This window comes from Apis mellifera, linkage group LG9 (assembly GCF_003254395.2).
Source record: "Apis mellifera strain DH4 linkage group LG9, Amel_HAv3.1, whole genome shotgun sequence".
Classification (NCBI taxonomy): Eukaryota; Metazoa; Arthropoda; class Insecta; order Hymenoptera; family Apidae; genus Apis; species Apis mellifera.
In genome coordinates, this window is record NC_037646.1 from 8,566,250 (window position 1) to 8,585,006 (window position 18,757).

The following is an 18,757-nucleotide window of genomic DNA, read 5'->3' on the forward strand; positions in this document are numbered from 1 at the left end:
TAAAAAACACGACGGACTGGCTGCATAATTTAAAATGGCAGCGAAAGGGTAAAAGTAAACTTAGACGAAGGCCTCGTGATTCGATCTATCATTTATTTACCATCGAACGATCGATCTCTCTTCTTCTATTTTTATTCGATGCGAAACTTTTTTGCTCCTAGCGTTGAAAGCGTCGGCTCTTTTTCCAAGTTTCTCTCCAAAATTTTCCAATCCAACTTCGAAACAACACCAATGTTTTCGCGTTTTCCTCTTCCTCGGCTCGATATTTCCTCCTATAAAATTTTTATCGGGCCGCGTGTATTTGTACACGCGTATTGTGACGTATCGACCGTGTTTTATATCGTTACATTTTATGGCCACGAGGAAAATGGTTGGACGCTTGATGCCTTTGTCGCTTAACAATTACGATAACGTAAACATATTACGATATGGTGGCCGGCGAGCTCGTATATGCCACGTGCATATCTAATTCATAGTTATTTATGGTAGGACAGGGATATTATAAAAAAAAAATAATAAAAAAGAGAGAAGGGAGGATGAAAAATATTTAAGCGACATGCACGAGCAGCCACGGGGGAGGGAGATCGATCTATCGTGCAACGACCCTGGATAAAAAAAAAAAAAAAAATCAAAGAGTCGCCCGTACTTTGCTCTGTTTCTTGGTAAAACTACGTCACATTTTGCGACCCATTTCGTATTTTCTCTTTCTTTTTCCTCCTTGGAAAGCTCGTTATCGTCGCGTGCTGTTGGAACACTCTTCCGTTTCTACCTTCTCTCCTCCTCTCGTTTCTTCCTCTTCTTTCTTTCTTTTTTTTTTTTTTTACGACGAGGAAATTTATGATAAAATAACATCGAGGAAAAACACTTTAATTAAAGACGTAAACGGTTTATAGATCCCCCACCTTGAAATTTCTTTCTCATTTCGCTTTAGTGCTTACAACGATAAAACCGATCGGTCGAATCCAATCGCGTCTACAAATACGTCGATAAAATTTTTATTCAAAATCTATCCTCGACTTTCCTTAACGAAAGAAAAGAGATTCTCGAGCTATTCGTGATTCTAAATACAAGATTCTTTCCTTCGAATTCTTGCTTCGAAAATTACACATCTCAAAATAATATCACTTGTATGCAAGAATATCACAGAGATATCCAAACTACTTTCGAAATCCATCTCTCTCGACTCAGAGTTGTTTGCCAAACACAGACTAAACACACTTTTCATCCTATCATTAACCCTTCCATTAGTAGACTCTCCTCTCCTTGGAAAGAAAAATATCGATTCTCTCTTTCTCCATATTTTCATTCACTTCTTCTTCCATCGAATTAAACAAAAGAAACATCTCTCTCTCTCCACATTTCTCCCACATGGATTCCGTGTTCAAGCGTGAAACGTTAACGGATTCGTTTCAATCGACGAAACGGATCGGTCAGCGTCATCATTATCAATCGCCATCCCCAGGGAAGGAAGGCTGCGTAAGAAGGAGGAGAGGTTGTTTTCACAACGGGGGGGGGGAGGAGAGAGTTGTAGACGGCGGTGTAAGAAGAAACGCCATCGCGAGATAGGATTTACGCGATGGTTAATAGGATCTCGTCTTAAGAGGGGCTTCGTTTAAACTTTAAACCCCCGCCTCATCTTCCTCCTTCGCCCCCCTCCTTTCTCGCGTTCGATAGCCGGGGCCTTAGTCGTAAACTGTGTCGATGGACGATACCGATCGCGCCGACCCCCGAGAGCACCGTTATCGAGAAGGGAGAAAGGGAGAGATCGGATTCCCTCTCTCGAGGGGTTAATCGAGGGCTAATCGTTTCGAAAGCGGAACACGCGACACGTCGTCGTGTGTACACGTCGACACTCCCCTCCCTCCGTCATCATCTCGACAATCAAAGAGGAGGGGGATCGTTGCATCGTTTAATTTGTTCTCTCGTCGAAGAATCTCGTCGATTCGTCGAAATTCGATTCCATACTCGTGTCTTGTTCGACAGCAATTAGATGGAGACACCAGGCCTTGAGAATTTCTCCAAATTAAATTAGGAGAAAATAAAATAAAAATACTCTTAATTGGAGAGGGAGAGGTATAAAAATTTCATCAAACGAGGAATTTCGATATGTAATCATAAAGATTACAGTGGTTCGTTCAAATTGTTAATTTATTACAAGTTGATATTACAAGTTGGAAAATTGGGGGATGGGAAGGGAGGGTGGACTGTAGAGAAATCCGGGGCAGGTAACTGGGGTAGTAGGAGTGAAAAGGGGGAATTCGGCCATGGCTTGGCGGACTGATTTCGTTATGGGGGTGACTGACGTCACGGGCTGGTGGGAGTTGACTTGCTCCGCGTCCCTCGCGCCCGTGTCGTGCCCCGTGCGAGCGAAAATCAGGTCGATCGTATCGAGCTGCTCCGCCGCTTCCGGTCGTCATCGCGCGCCCTTTGGCGCACTTTGTCCATATGCGACGAGAAATGAAAAATTAAAAATTATAAAAAAGCTGAACGCTTCGAGTCGACGATTTTTCCGATCGCCTCGCGAATTCTGAGTTAATTTTTTCGACTAAAGAAACGATACGTTTTTATTTATAATTGTTATCTGACCGATGTCAAAGATTCAAAGATTCAAAGAACGGCACATATTTCCATATCTGTCGAAGTTATGCAAGAATCTCGATGGAAGAAAAGATTGTATTCGAAACGAAAATAGGCTTGCCTTGTGAAGAGTGGAACGCCGAAACATGCCTCTCTATAATCATCCGGGTTGCGAAAGCGTTTTTCCCTTTTTTCTTTTTTCTTCTTTTCTTTTTTTTCGTGTCTCCTTTGTCCGAATGGCGTCGCGTTGCCGTCATTAACGATGTCTAACGAGCTTGACGAACGCCCTGGAACAATATCCATGGAAGAATGGTTGAGTGGGAAATCCAGAAGAGGGAGTCGCCGAAAAATGGAATAGAGAAGGGATAAGAAGTAAGGAATAACAAAGAGAGAGAGAGAGAAAGGAGGAGATGATAGAAATATCGAAGTTGGGGAAAAGGAAACAAACCGATCGAGGAAAATCTTGAAACCTAAAGCTTGAAAGTGGGATGGAAAACTTCTTTATAAGAAGCTTATGAAGGAAGATACTACTCGAAGCGTTTTTAAGAAGAATCTTAACTCGGAGAAGGAGGAAAAAATTGTTAAAATTAAAAAACCGTTAAAGAGAAATGTACATACGTAGAAGAAAGGAGTTGCGTAAATAAAATAAAATTAAAAAAAGAACGAATGAAAAGAGGTCAAAGTGATTCAGTTAAAGTTCCAAGGGGAAGGGGGGCGGAAAAAAAGAAAAAAAGTATAAAGAAGATTGGAAAGGCAAGAAAAAGCTTTCTCGAGTCGCGGGTCCAAAGAGTATGACGAGCCAACTTCCGCCAAAAATATTGACTTTGCCCGTGAAAAAACCAGTCATCGATCCCTCTTCCAATTCTTGTAATCGGCTCCGATCTTCCACCATTCCTTTAGAACGAACGAGAGAGAATTTGTGTTAATCGCGTTTCTGAGATCATCAGATTTCCAACATCGTGGATATATATATATATATATCTATCGCGAAATGGGAATCGAAGAACACTCGAGATTTTTGACAACCGAGACAATTTAACAATCTTGACTTCGTTTTTCGATAGCGAAAAAAAAAAAAATTATAGAAAAAACAAAATTTCGTTCGTTAAAGTTTCACGATCGTTCATTTCGTTGTTCCAGTTTTTGTATTAATTTGTGGAGAGAGAGGAGAGATCGAGCGTTTATTTAAACAGAAATAATTAAACCTCTTTTCTCAAAAGGGTTAACGAGGCTTTCCCTCGTGACGAGTTTCTATCGATCCGCTTATCAGTTTCATGCTCCAAGTAGTTTCACGTAACTCGAATGTGCAATTAACCTCGTGTATATATATATGTGTCGAAACAACAAGTCTCTCGAAAACGTCCAACTTTTCCCAACCATCGCGATAAAACAATAAGAAAACAACGGATGGAGAAAACGAGTAGTTTCCTTGTTTTTTCAACTTTTCGTTTCGAAAATTGCGAAAACGAAAATTCTCCCTTCTTATTAAACGAATTTTTCTCAAACGCGTGTCTGTCCAATTTATTTGAAAATTTTCATCTCGTTTCTTCCGTTGCAGAAACAAAGTATGATGGTTCGCCAACTGGAGGAGGAGCTGAGGATGCGGATGAGGGGGCCGAGCGTCGAGATGCAGCAACAAATGGAAGTTTTGTACAACGAGAACGAGCATCTGACGCGAGAGATCGCCATACTTCGCGACACGATTAGGGTGAGTCTCTTTCCCTCCTCTCCTTCGCTTCGAGAAAAAAGAAGGAAGAGAAACTAACGGTGGCACGATCTCTCGAACTCGTATCTTTCGCATTCCACCGAGGAGGGGAACGTTATCAATCCTTCTCGCTCCAGTTACCTCGCTTATCGCGACGCGACGTAATAAAAAAAAAAAAAAAAAAAAAGAAGAAGAAGGGAAAAGAATGAAATATACCGGATCTATTTTTAACTCGGCCGTCTCCACGATCCGGGGAAACGTAACCCTGAACTTTTCTTCGACTATAGAATAGGTAGAAACACGTCGATTCACGTTGAGCCACGAGTCTGTCTCCTGTGTACGGAAAATAATGAATTTTCGGGGAAGAATGGAAGCGTGGCCGGCTTTCGTACAGATTGGAATTCTGGCGGAAGAATGGCGTCACACAGCAGATCATTATGATCGCGAATAATAGGGGGATAGAAAGCGCGAGAACGGGAGCAAAGGCGGATTCACAGAACCTTCGGCCATCTTTTACGCTCCTCGATCAACGGATACGCATAAAACCTTCTTTCTTTTTTTTTTTTATTATCTCGCGCTTCGCGATGGAACTTCGATCTTCTTTGAACAAATATCTAAGCTATAACTCAGCTATTAATGTAATCAAATAGTCTATTTTCGATCGAGGCCTTTGTCCGTTCATCATCTTTAACGAAACTGTATCGCAAAATTTCACGAATGAAAATTCAAAAATATCTTTTTCTATCGAAAACATGGAATAGGAAGGTAAATAAAATGGACTCGATTTGGAAAGTTTTTATTCAGAGACGTGCAGGATGTACGAAATGTAAATTGTGGAAAAGCTCCGGGGAACTATCCCGTTAATCTCCGTGCGATCTAATTTAACCAGGGCGCAACACGAGGCCCGTGTGTTCCACCGCCGAGTTTATTGATCCAGCGGCCGGTTTCGGAGAAACCGTTGGAGATCGCTTTCGGCGCCACCGGCCGGCAGACTTAACGGAGTTATTGCGGGAAGCTGATAGCCGCCGTTGCCAAGATTTCCGGAAGCATCGTTGGCAGACAATATCGGTCGTTTACCTCGAACAACACCCAAACCGTCTATTTCGGTTGTCGGTGTGACGCTTGGGTGCCCTCCTTCGAACCGCACCCGTTCACAGATTAGACGAACCCTGTCCACCGTTAAATCGCTCGTTTCCTGTCGAAACGTCGATTAAACTGCGACCACTCGTCATCACCTCCTCCCACGAGGCAAAATTACACTTTCGATCCTGCTTTAACTGGAATGATTCGTCGATCGTGACTCGTCGATTGAAACGCTTCAACGAATTCGAGAATAAAAATTCTATTTAATTTTCACGATCACTGGATATTAAAGATATTCCGAATTCTTTCGATTCGAGTCGAGAAAAAGTTGGGAAGAAAGAGTCGTGGAAGAGCAACGAGTCGTCATTGAAAATTCTGGGAAAATGAGTTAGCGTGATGGTGTCGTGAGCCAGGCGAAATGCTGGCGTACAGGCAGGTCAAACGTGCAACGCACTGGAAGCAACTGGTCGCCTTTGGCCACTGGCCAAATTATGCAGCCACTTTCTGGCTGCATGTCCCCGCAGTCAGATTTAATATCGCGCCCACCCGATATCGATACCAACAATCGCTCTTGTTTCTCGATCGAGTCATTCCTCAATCATCATCGAGTTTTTAACTCTCGATCTTTCGAATGTCCTTCCCTAAAAAAAGGGATTCTTTTGATGGAAGAGAAGAAAGGGGGAGAAAATTAGGGGAGCAAATCGTGGAGATGGAGACGATTGGCAAATTCAATTTGTTCGACGAAGGCGCGTAAAGGGAGGAGAATCTTTGCTCGGAGGAGAATTCGTCGTGGTGGATTCGTTGGGATATTTCGAGCGTAAACGAACGTGAAGCAAAAGGCTTCGTTTATTGAACTTAGAACGTTTAACATTGAGCCGGCCTTACCATTTATTTTCGGCCGCCATGCTTCGGGAAATAGGCGAAAAATTCATTCACCCTCCGGCAGCTGGTTTTTGGTAAAAAAATAGAGAAATAATCAACCTGCCCGAAGGTTTGTTTGATTGTTTCTCGAACCTCGAGAGAGAAACTGCCATATTGTTCCCCCGTTTCTTTCATCGATCATTCTTTTCTTCTCGCGAATAATAATTTCTATAAACGCGTCTTAAATTACCGCGTAAAGAATTGAACTTTTTGGGGAATAATAATAGCTCGTTGGCGTAGAATAAGGAAAATCTGGAAAAATCGGAAATGTTTTGGTGAGGAAAGCAGGAAAGGAAGGAAGAAGGTAGATGTAGACTCCAGTGGGCGTCTATAATTCCAGACTAATCGAGTTTCCGAGTCGTCAAACGCGGTCTAAATTCGTTATACGGGCGTCAAGCGCCGCCTCTATCTCCTCCAACCACGTAAACCAGCATTTCACTTGTGAAACAAAACCAAACTTTCCTCTTCGACTTTCCATCCTTCGATTTCGATACGTGGAACAATCCTCCAATCGCGATTCAGGGACATCGTGGACGAAAATTAATGAACCGCGTCGATTAAAAAAAAAGAAAGAAAGATCGTTGAAATTTAAAATCAGTCAATGCGTTAATTCTTCCCCAAAGACGAGAAGTGAATATTTTAAAATGTTAAAGGTCTTTTTAAAATGTTGGAACGATGTATTTTTTTTTTTTGACTCGATTTTTCATGGATTTGAAACGAGATGAGAGAAACGAATTCTCTTGTGAAGGTTGGATTTTTTCTCGATTATTTACCGACCGAGTTGAAATTTGCGCTCTCATCGCGCCCGCCTAAAATGCAATTCCAACGTTTCCTCTTTCTTTCCACTTACAGGAGCTGGAATTGAGAATAGAGACACAGAAGCAGACACTGCAAGCTAGAGATGAAAGCATCAAGAAGCTGCTCGAGATGCTCCAAAACAAAGGGATGGGTGAGGCATTCCATTCAAATTCTAGTTTCCTAAACGAACACCGCCATTTTTACTAATTAACATCTCATTCGTGCAACAATGGCATTCCAGGTAGTTTCAGACCGAGGCAAGGCTGAAGTGAAAAAAGACGATGCGGTTAAATTCTCCTTAAATTCGAATTAAAACTTGATTCGATAATTTTAATTCGAATAAAACGGATTGATTTGATTTCACAATCGATTGAAAAATATCACAACGATCATCTTCTCCACGAATTCACTTCAGTTTTGCTCGGGATCGTTTCGCTATGTCCTTTCTTAAATGTGTTTCATCTTTTAGCCAAGATTACATGTACGATCATTCTGCAGAGACTTTTATTATCCTCGTGCATCACGTACGACATTCTAACGATGCGAAGATTCGCTTCGTTTCGATTAGCAGCATCACGTGACTCTTTAGACAAATGTAAAAAAAGGGGGGCTCGAAAACGATATTCCTCGTTTCTTTGAAAAAAAAAGAATAATAATTGAAAGATTAAACAATAATATCCCACGAAGACTTCCTTCGTGCGCACAAAATAAAAATAAAAACACAAGAAATGATGGCGCGATTTGAAGCGAGCATGCGCTCGTTGCGTTCTCCAATTCCGAGAAAAATAATATAAAACGAAAGGACCGCGAGACGACGCGTTTTTCGACGGCCTCATCGAGATGATCGTAAAGAGGGTGCACAGAGTGGAACAGGAAAAAGGGATAGATTCGATAAATTCCAGACGAGTTTTGTCCGCGCGCGTTTACAGTTTCTGCCTGTCTAATTTTCGCCCTCGTCGAACTCGATTGATTTTCAATAATCGGGGATGGAAAAGATTGGTCGCAACCGCGTGGATCGCGTGGCGTGAACATTTGGGAAATTGAAGATGGCGAAGAGAGAGGCTAGGCGAGAGAACCCATCTATTTGCGTAACACGCAACGTTTCACGCACGAAAATAATATCGCTGAATAATTTCGCTGTGACCGAGATACTGAGCAAGGCTGGCCGACGTGGCGACAGTTTCATCTTCGGCTTTCGAGAAACTTTAGAGAAACTATGTAATGCGGCGTGTAATGCCCGTTTCGATTTCCGTTTCCAAGGATGTTTTAACTAAGCACGATCGTTTTTTTTTTTTTTCAATTTTAAAACAGAGACGAGAGATTAAATACTTTTGCACCTGGGATAAAACGCTCTTCGTGTTAATCGTGTAAACCGTGTAGCGTAACCGTGTTTTAATTATTATTATTAAAGGCGAACAATGCTGCGCAACCACGGAAGAGAATGTGTTTCATCTTTGCGACATTTTCATGAGAGAGGAAAACGAAAACAAAAACAAAAAAAGAAAATCACGCTCCCTTTCCCACATAAAAAAAAAAAAAAAAAAAAAAAAAATCTCGAAGAGAACCAATGCCAAGAAATGTTTAAAAATTGATGTTAAATCGTGTAAAACGCAGACAGCTACCGTCCGAAAATCTGGATTCCGAGCAGACATCCCAAGAGCTTCTCGTTGCTTTCTGCTGTTCCAGGAAAAGAGGAGGAAAGGATCATGTTCCAGCAGATGCAGTCGATGGCCCAGAAGCAGGTCCTTAAGCTATTTCTACCCATGTCGGCATATTCATTATACATATATATATATAATTATTATTCTCTCTCTACATTATATATATGTAATCACTATCACTCTTGATCGACGATATATTTTTTTTTTCTTTTTTTTTTTTCTTTTTTTTAATTGCCACGCAATCATCCAACGTTAATTATGTACATATCATGTTCAATTCGTTCGCTACGTATATGAATCCACGCGATATACCATTTGTACACACGCATCTCGCGATATTTTCTTTCTTTCCAGGGATGCGCGTGCACACTTTTCTTATATATATATATATTACTAATTACGCGATCGACATTTCTTCTTATATTATTTCTCTCTTTCTCATTCTTATTATCTTACTTTTTCTTTTCTCCCCCATTTTCTCTTCTCTCATTTTGATTTATCTCTTTCTTGAAGTCGCTGCCCACCCCGTTCTTCTATCTATCGTAGTGGTATCTTTACTGCTTGCAACTAGTAGAACTGTATTTTTATTATTGCGCTGCCAGTGGCTTTCTGTTCTCTCTCGCCTCCCCTCCTCCCTCTCCTTCCCTTTCTCCTCGTGTCATTTCACGCTTCGACCCTGCGCCGTCAACGTCACACGCCATCCCCTTCTCCCCCTCCTCCACTTACGCATATAATGATTCACCAATAATACCGTGCCGTTACGCATTCCGTCATCCGATGACAGAAAACGAACGATTCTCGAAGAATAGGGAGGAAAAATTAACCTGGAAAAGCAAACCTTTTATCCATCCTCCTCTCTCCTTCATTGTGTAGTCGAAAGTGAGCACACTCGAGCATAGCATTTTCGCGACCGTTTTCCTTCCTGAAAGAACGAATCCACCGGAGTGGAATCTTATTCGTAGACGAATCTTATTATTACGATCTGTTTGATGATAAGTGAAACCAGATTATAGTCGGACTGTAGTCGGAAATATTCGTGCGAGATCCACCAGATACCGAATGAAATACTACTGCTTCGAACTCGTTTGGAACACCGGTTGTTGTCGGATCGATACGAGGTTAAAGTCGGCAATCGTGCTCGAAGTGAATTGAAAGAAGGCGAAAGATTAATTAGATTTCGCGAATTTCTCTGACTGATCTCTTCCACTGATTGTTATATATATTACGAAGATATTACGATTCCGCGTGTATTCCTGTCTCGATTACGAAAGTAAAGAAAAGAAAAAAGAAAATCAAATATTGAAGCAAACTGAATTGAAACGAAGTTGCAATCAAGAAACACGCGTATCCTCGTCAGGAAGCTGTATTATCGTCACTTTCAGTTTTTTAATAGTAAAAAAAAAAAGAACAACTCGAGACAATCAATCAGTTAATACATTGAAATACATCCTCAACCCTACCCCTTCCTCTTTTTGTCGATTCGCTTTCCGATCTTTCGAGAAACAGTCACGTTCAAACACGAACAGAGTACACGCTCCAGAGTATGATACACGAATATTATTTACGGTCCAATATTTTAATCACGCGTATCGAACACGAAAAACGCACACGTTTACTTCCACTTTCACGCTTTCACGGCACCTGCGCGCTTGCGGACGCGCGTGTCCTTCTATTCCGGTCTATCTACATATCTAAAGAAATGTCCAAAAGCTTGGATTAATTCTCTAGCTTAAAGAGGAGGGAGACGAAAGATATTTTCAAGACGTTTCATTCTCTCTCGTGAATTTTTATTGTCTCCTGGAAATCATGAAAAGAACGAAACGAGAATGTGTATATATATGCGTCTTGTCTGTCCTGCTTGTCGATTCAATCGAGAAAATAAAGAAGGGAAATTCTTTTCTATTTCTCGTGAATAATAATTTGATCGATCGAGGGAAAAATTTTCAATTCTTTATCATCATAATTTCTCGAGAATATATGAGAAATTGATCTCTTTTTTTTTCCCCTTTTTTTAATTATTAATTTATAAGAGCAGACTACTTTTAAATGAGAACTTTTGGACGTTTCGGTCGCCGATATTGAGAGTAGCGCTTATTCTAGTAGCATTCTATATATATACATATATATGTATATATATATACCGTCGCTGTTTCGCAACCACCAGTCACCATAGCAAATATTTGTGTCATTGCTATTCCGCAAGCACCGCCGCCGCCGCCATGTTATCTCGCATACCTCATCCGTAAATTCATCCGTTAGACGAGTCGTAGCCGTTCTTACCGAAATGTCGTTCACGTCCCTAGCTCTATCTCTCATCCCAGTCTTGTATATAGCTTGATCATCGGATGCAAAGTCGCCGTGGATAGGAAAAAGGAAAAGGAATTTCTCCAAGATTTCTCGAGACTTCGAATCAGAATGAAATGATTCGAGAGAGAAGAACGAAAAGATTAGCATAAATATCCTGTTTAATATTCGTCCTTGGAAGAACACGGTGGAAGAACAGTTTCTCGAGACGCTTAACAGAGAAGGCGCGACAAATTGAAGTAGTTGAAGCACGCGTGGCTGGGCGCAATAAAAGGGAAGGGTTGGAAAAATATCTTGCTCTCTTTCTTAATTGAAAGAAAAAGTAATTGGGGGGAAGAAATAACAGCGTCTGAGAATCCACGGCGACGTCGCATCCGCCAATTCCGAATCTTTCCCCTGCATCCTCGTGTATGTGCCTGCGTTTAGATCTTAGGAATTAGGTGAAGTCTACGTGGCTTGAGTGGCAAAATTTACAGATATAACGAGAGGGGGAATTCGCACGAAAGTTGGACAGAGAACTCGGTTAACAACTCATTCCCGAGGAGGAGTGATCGTACGATGGACAGAGCATCGAAAAAAAAAAAAGAAAAAAGAAAAAAAAAGAAGTACCATTTATCCAATCGCGTTTATCATCACCACCAAATTTCTTTTATTCTTTCTTTCTCTCTTTTTTTCTTGCACCCCAATACGCGGCTACACCATACCCTCCATCATCGACCGATCCGGGGGTCGGGTATCGAGCGAGAGAATGTCACGAAAATGAACGTATGCACCCAGCACCAAGGCCTGTTGACCTCCGTGTCACCATTTCTCTTACTATCGTTTACCGCCGATTTAGTAGCACACCTTTTCATCACCTGGGCCTTGATTTATATATATATACGTGTATATACATCCCATCGATCCCCACTCGTTCATGACTGACATACTTCATCCCCCGGAGGGGAAAACGTAGAAGAAAGAGGACGGTTTTGAACTCGGTTCTTCGAAATTTCGATTTCTATGTATATATGCACACGACGTATGCAATATTTTCACGATGGCGTCGCATTATTGCCAGCAATGGACAGAAAAGTAAGATCGGAAAAAACGGAATGGACGAATTTCTAGATTTCCTAGGTTCCGTAGGTTTCGTTGGTTTTATTTATTCAGCTTGGTTTCGTTCGTGGATTTTGTTGGGCGATAATTGTTCTGTATTAATATCGATCGATCTCATCTATATGGTTTATTTTCGAAACACAACGCCATCCGCGTTTGATCGGCGTTGATTATCTCGGCTCGAGATTTCGATTCGAGAACACGAGGAAAATTGTTTCCAGGAGATGAAAAAAAAAAACAAAAATTGTATCAGAGATATATATATATATATGTTGAAGGAGATTTTATTTTGGACACGCATGCTTCTTTCTCAGTTGCGACAAGTAATAAATAGATAGGCTTTTCTTGGTTTTTCGATTTAATTTCCTTTGTGTGAAACTTGAAATTTAACAAGAGAACGGAATGTTGGACAGTAAGTCGTTGAAGAAGAGAATAGCTGTTTACCAAGGCGACGGAGAGATGTCGGTGAGCAACAATGAAGTATGTTAGCCGTGAGGCTGAAATCCTTGACAAAGCATGCAACAAGGAAACGATCTCTCCTAGAAAAAAGAAAAAAAAAAAAAAAAAAGAACGGGATAATATTCAAACGCATAGAATCTCTCTGATCCTTGTCCCACGATCGTTCTCTTTCTTCCTACCCTCTTTCTGTCTTTCTTTCTGTCTTCTGCCTTTTCTCTTCTTCTGTCTTTCTCTTTGCACCCTTTGCGGATCGAACGACGACTGTACGAGACTTCGACGACCAAGACTTTGGCAAAAAAAAAAAAAAAAATTGATCGGGGAAAGTACAGAGAAATAGAAAAAAAAAAAAAGAAAGAAACAAAGAAGTAAACTAATGCGATGATAAATCGTGGAGAAAAAAGAAATATATATATATAAATATATATTTATATATATTTATATATATCGTATATGAAAGAAAGAGAAAAAAAAAATGCTGCGATTGGAATGCGTGGAATGAGCTGCTTTGGATGTGTAGGTGATAAGACGTTTAGCAATTCCCAAATGGGGGGGATATTCACGCCCGCATTCGACCCTTCGTCACTCTCACCCCCCCTTTCTTAACAACTATTTACAACAACAACCACCACATATTATATATATATCGATCGTCATGGAAAAGCACCGCCATGAAAAAACAAAAAGATTGAGTACATCATCATAATCGTCATCATCAACACCACCATAACATCACCATCACCACCACCACCACCACCACCACCATCACTCATCATCACCACCACGGTCGTTAAAAGCCTCCTATGAAATTAGTGGCCGAAGACATGCACGTCAACCTGTTCCCCATTGATCCAGCCACTGGCCAGGGAGGACCCAACAGGTACACTTGATCACACGATCATGTTAATAGATTCGATAAGACAGGGAATATCGTGTACACTATTCGGATCAATTCCGACCGAAATCACCTTTCGATCAAAATTTCCCTCCGTTAATTAATCGCGTAAACTCGACTCGCAACTTTCCGTTCCGAAGCGAGGAACCGAACGTTCGTTGAACGTTTCAACTTGTTAACTGTGTTTCTTTGCGTCCGTCCCGCAGTGAACAGGAGTTTCGCGCGATCGGAACTCTGCTCGAGGGATTAGGAACAAAACTATTCGAGATAAATTGGAATGGGGAAGGGACGAGTTTCAATGGAAAAGGAATAATTATTTTCCCACGGATTATAAATATAAATTAAATTCTTTTTGCCATTTTTCAAATTCAAATTCTTTCCGATTTTTAAGAAAGAATTGGAGGGGAAATCGTTTTTCTTTTTTTTCCTTTTTGTAAAGATATTCGTGATATTGGATTATTTAGAGGATTATTTTAGTCAAAAAAAATAGGAAAATCTCGACGAGTTCGATCGCGCGGAATCTATAAATAGTCTCCATGTCACATTTCGTCACGCCTTCGATAATTTTCAAAGTACACGTATATATTACATACGCGTATCTAAACTTTTGTGTGTATACACCTGCTGGAGATCGTGCCTTCGGAAATGCAATGGTATGTATGCCACACAGAGCGCGGAACTCGAGTCAAAAGTCACGCCAACGCCTTAGACGCTAGTCTCGATCGCTTATTTTCCTGTGTTCGACTGAATCCCCAGAATATATATATATTCTAATCGAAAGTGATTTTAATTGAATCGACAGGACAAAATATATCGGATTAAAAGGTTGGGTGGAAATGAAAATTCGATGTGAACGTTTCACGTCGATATCGATAGAAACGAAATGAAATTTTAAATATACGCAGGGATCGATATGCAGGAAAATACTAGCGGTATCTTACGCTGTGTATCCAATATTACACATCGATGCACCGATGCACAAAGAGTGAACGAATCTGCCGAATCGAATTTCGAAAAGCTCGATCGACGCAAAATTAGTCCAATCTGATTTAGCGACGATGCACCTGAATATTGATGCACATTCACTGCTTTCGACGTGTACAGACCGTTCAGACCAGGCATACGTATATTGTCGGTGTAAGGCACATAAATAGAATCACGTAAGTCTCATTAACGAATGTGCCTCTTTGCAAAGAGCAGTGAATGTTCTTGCTGATTCTTGAAAAAGAAAAAAAAAAAAGAAAAGAGAAAGATTAAAAACATTTTTCTCGGAAATACACGAGTATTTTTTTAAATAAAAATTAAATAAAGGGGGAAAAATGATCGAAATGCTGTTTGCAAAGTGTCACGCTTCGACATTATTTTTCCTCGTCTTTCGGCAAAAATCTAGAAACTTTTACGGAATAAGATCACGCATAAGGGAGAGAGAGAGAGGGAGAGGGAGAGAGGGGGGTGAATCGTCGCATCGATAGCCTCGAACCGAAGGGAATTTTTGACGATCCGAAGATGCGGAAGGCAGGGGGATAGCATCGGGCCGTGCGAGACTTTTGATTCGTCCCGTAAGAGAAAACATTTTCATACGATCACTTTTTTTATTTAATGTGCGCTACTGTGTTCATTCTCACGTCACGTGTACACCGGTTGAGACGATCATCGGTAGAACTTGATGGAACGTTTCTTTAATCTATTTGCTTCCCCGATTTTTCGATTCTTCTCTCTGGTTTTTTTTTTTCTTCTGTTTTTTCTTTTTATATTTTGGATCGTCGTTCCAAAAAGTCGCGGACAAAAATATGATGATATTCGAGGGAATGAAATTGGATTGCTCGTAACAAGTTTCAGTTTCGACAGCGTGGCATGTTGCCATGGTGGAGGCAATATTTTACGAAATATTCCACGTTCTACCATCGAATAACTCATCTCGTGTATGTACACTCTCCAACATACACACGCGAATGAATGGCTATTCTTCTCTCTATATATATATATATATGTACATTTTTAAATAATACGATTATACGGAATGTTTGTCCTCCTCACGTAACATTCACATTCACTTTCTCTCTCTATATATATATATTTAAAAAAAAAAAAAAAGAAAAAAAAAGAAAGAAATGAGATATATATATAAACGCACCAAGTTTTTCTTTCTCTTATCTATATCTTCACAAAGATATATATATGTTTTATATTTATTTCTTGTTGATTTTTCTCGATCATCTCCGCTGTGAACTCGCTGAATGTTTTTTTTCTTTTTTTTTCTTTTTTCTTTTTTTTTTTTTTTACCACCCAGTATATATATACTATATACTCTCTTCTCGTTCTTGTACATCTCAGACACGTTCTTGCCCATCACGACATACCGCTATCATGGCCATTCGTCGTAATCGATGCACGAGCAGCGGGACGGTCCGAAAGTCGTCAAGTCGCGTCAAGACGAGCCGATCCCAGGCCCAAGGGAGGACTTTGCGACTGTTTGGCACCGACCTGATGCGACATGCGATAATACGACGTCGTTCTCCTCGCGTAATCTACTGTCTTATCCTCTACCGTTTAAACACCTCTGTTGTGTTTTGTCCACAGTGAGTGATGGCAAGCCGAGATTTTCTCTGCCAATTGTATACATCATGTATCTTTTGCCTCTTTGATCGATCGATTTAAATTGCTCTCTCCCTCTCTGACATCTTCGGAGAAAAGAGAATCTTTTCAAATGAAACGAGATCTAAATCTAAAGAATGAAAAGAAGAGAAAAATTTTTAATATCGGTTTGCAATCACTCGAGGGATATTCATCGTACTACATATCTATATATAGCCACGCACACTCGTCGAAATGCGTATCCACGAATCTCGATCACGTCTGCTCTCTCTTCAGCACGCTGTTTATCATGATAATCGTGAAAACACTTCCAGCACTGTTTTCTTTTCTTCTTCTTCTTTTCCACTATTATTTCACTATTTATTGCAAATTATCGTGGAATTTTCATTCGTTGCACTTGTACGAACTCGATATCCGTCTCGATCGACGAGTCGTGGATACGCATCTTGCTCTTACTCCATCTTGTCCATGCGACGTGGCCGCGTTTCGAATCGTTTATCCTCTTAGACAAAGAAATATATATCACATCTACGACATCGCTTTCGGCGATGGGAGATCTCTCGTTCCATCCTCCGGGACGAGCGTCGAACGATCTTTTCTCGATTTTCTCGTTGCACGAATTTGCCACAACGAGATAATAAGTAAACTACGCATGATCGGCTACGCGATAAGAGAGAGGATAGGAAGGGAAAGAAGGAAAGGGTTGTAACGAAGGGAGAGCCGTCGAAACGCCGCGCGCAGAAATATGGACAACGATGTCGGCCGTGCGTCGCGGTGGGCGAAAGAACTGCGGCGGCGCCCGGCGTCCGCAAGAGGATAATATATCTAGAGAGCAGGAGAAATTTTAATTCGCGTCCGATCGAGAGATCGAAGGCTCGGCAATGTATTGGAAAAAAGAAAGGAAAAGACAGAGAAAGACTAAGAGAAAAAAAAAAGAAAAGAAAAGAAAAGAAGCCTTCGGTTGGTAGAGTGACCTTGCGATCGTGGAAGGAAAAAAAATTTTCTTTTATCGAGAGATCGATGAGAAAGATGCGGTCCTTGATGGACGATGATGGATGTCGTCGGTGGTGCTCCTCGTAGCTCCATTGTAGAGCAAAGCGATAGAGAGATTAAATCGGATAATCGGAGAGAAATAATGCGGGAAAAAAAAAACGATAAAACAAGAGATATGGTCATTCACGGAAGGAGCGCGAAACGATCGGCTGGATCGATGTAACGGATGTAAGGATGAAGGAAGCTCGGCGAGACGTCGCTTTTCTTTCGTCAACCGGGACGCTGCCGGTGCCACTTCCGCTTCCCCGAGACTGTCCCGTGTGGGAACGAAACAGCGTGGAAAAAAAAATTCTATCCCATCTGTTGCAATTTCTCGGAAATGATCTCTGACCGTATACTATTATTATCATTCCCTATATCATCTATATCGTGGATCGTCACGATTCACGGGACAGATTTCGTGTGTTAGCGAAGCCGCACCCGACCACCGTAGTATCGAATCTTCTTCTACCGAACCACCGCATAACATCACACCAAGAAAAAAACAAAAAAAAAAACAAAAAAACTGTAGCAGTATAAGAAAAAAAAAAAAAAAAAAAACTGTCCCTCGCACGCTCGCTAGAGAGACACGAGAACGGCGTGGGAAACGAAATGGGCGAAACGTAACCGTGTGTCCCTATTGCTTGTGTTGTAAAGGAGCTCAAAGCGACGAACGAGAGCCTGAAGAGCCTGCAGACGCAGCTGGAGTTGGCGTACGCGTCGACCGCGTCATCCGGGGCAGCCGTGGCGGGCGGAAGCGCTGGTCTCGGGCTAGGTAGCGTATCAGGTGCAGGCGGTACCGTCCTTGGAGGTAGCGTGGCGGTTCCAGGCGGCGTGCCCGGTAGCACCACCCTGACGGCCATCTTGGAGACAAAAGACGCGCGCATACAAACCCTGGAGAAGGAGGTGGCTTTGCTCGAGGCCGAGTTGCAACGTATTAAGGAATGCGGCGGTAGATTAAGGGAGCAGCTGTTGAAAGCGACCGCTGTGCCGAGTAGTAGCGGGGGCGGTAGTGCGCAGCAGCAGCAAACGATAACGCAACAACAACAGACGCAACAACAGCAACAACAGCAACAACAGAATAAGGTTGCCGTGGGAGGTATCGAGTCGCAGATGCGGCAGGGGTTGGTGACGGCCATGGGTGGTCCGCAGCAGCCCGGCACGTTGGCCTTGGCCAGGGGACCGTCCGTGATGACCTCGCTGGTACCGTACGGTCACACGTCGACCTCGGCATTAACCAGTTCATTGCTTGCCGGTTCGACAGGTGGGACCACGAGCGGCGGAGGCGGTGGGGGCGGTTCCTCGTGCCTCGGCGGCATCTCGTCGGGCGCTACCACCGGCGTGGTCAATCCCTATACCGATCGTTACGCGGATCATCATCTCCATCAGCTTCATCATCACCCTCATCATCATCATCATCATCAGCCTCATCTCCATCAACACCACCACCAGCAGCAGCAGCAGCAGCAGCAGCAGCAACAACAGCAGCAGCAGCTGCAGTTGCAGCATCAGCAGCAAATGCAGCAACACTTGAAACAAATTGAGCCTGCGGCGCAGGGCGCACTGGCGCTCCACGCGCACACCTTCAACAAGCACGACATGAACTTCAAACGGCAAGTAAGTTTCTTCATC

The 18,757-nt window shown here is 42.0% G+C and overlaps 1 protein-coding gene across 4 annotated transcripts in view; it reads left to right on the top strand.

Annotated features, from left to right (window-relative positions):
* brp (bruchpilot) overlaps positions 1–18,757 on the top strand; it is a 53,863-nt gene that overhangs the window by 13,794 nt on the left and 21,312 nt on the right. Inside the window, exons 2-6 of one of the 4 annotated variants that reach the window (XM_006561508.3) lie at positions 4,136–4,285; positions 7,139–7,235; positions 8,699–8,826; positions 15,833–16,021; positions 17,783–18,742. In XM_006561508.3, coding sequence (XP_006561571.2) covers positions 4,136–4,285; positions 7,139–7,235; positions 8,699–8,826; positions 15,833–16,021; positions 17,783–18,742 — 1,524 coding nt within the window. 4 annotated transcript variants of the gene reach the window in all.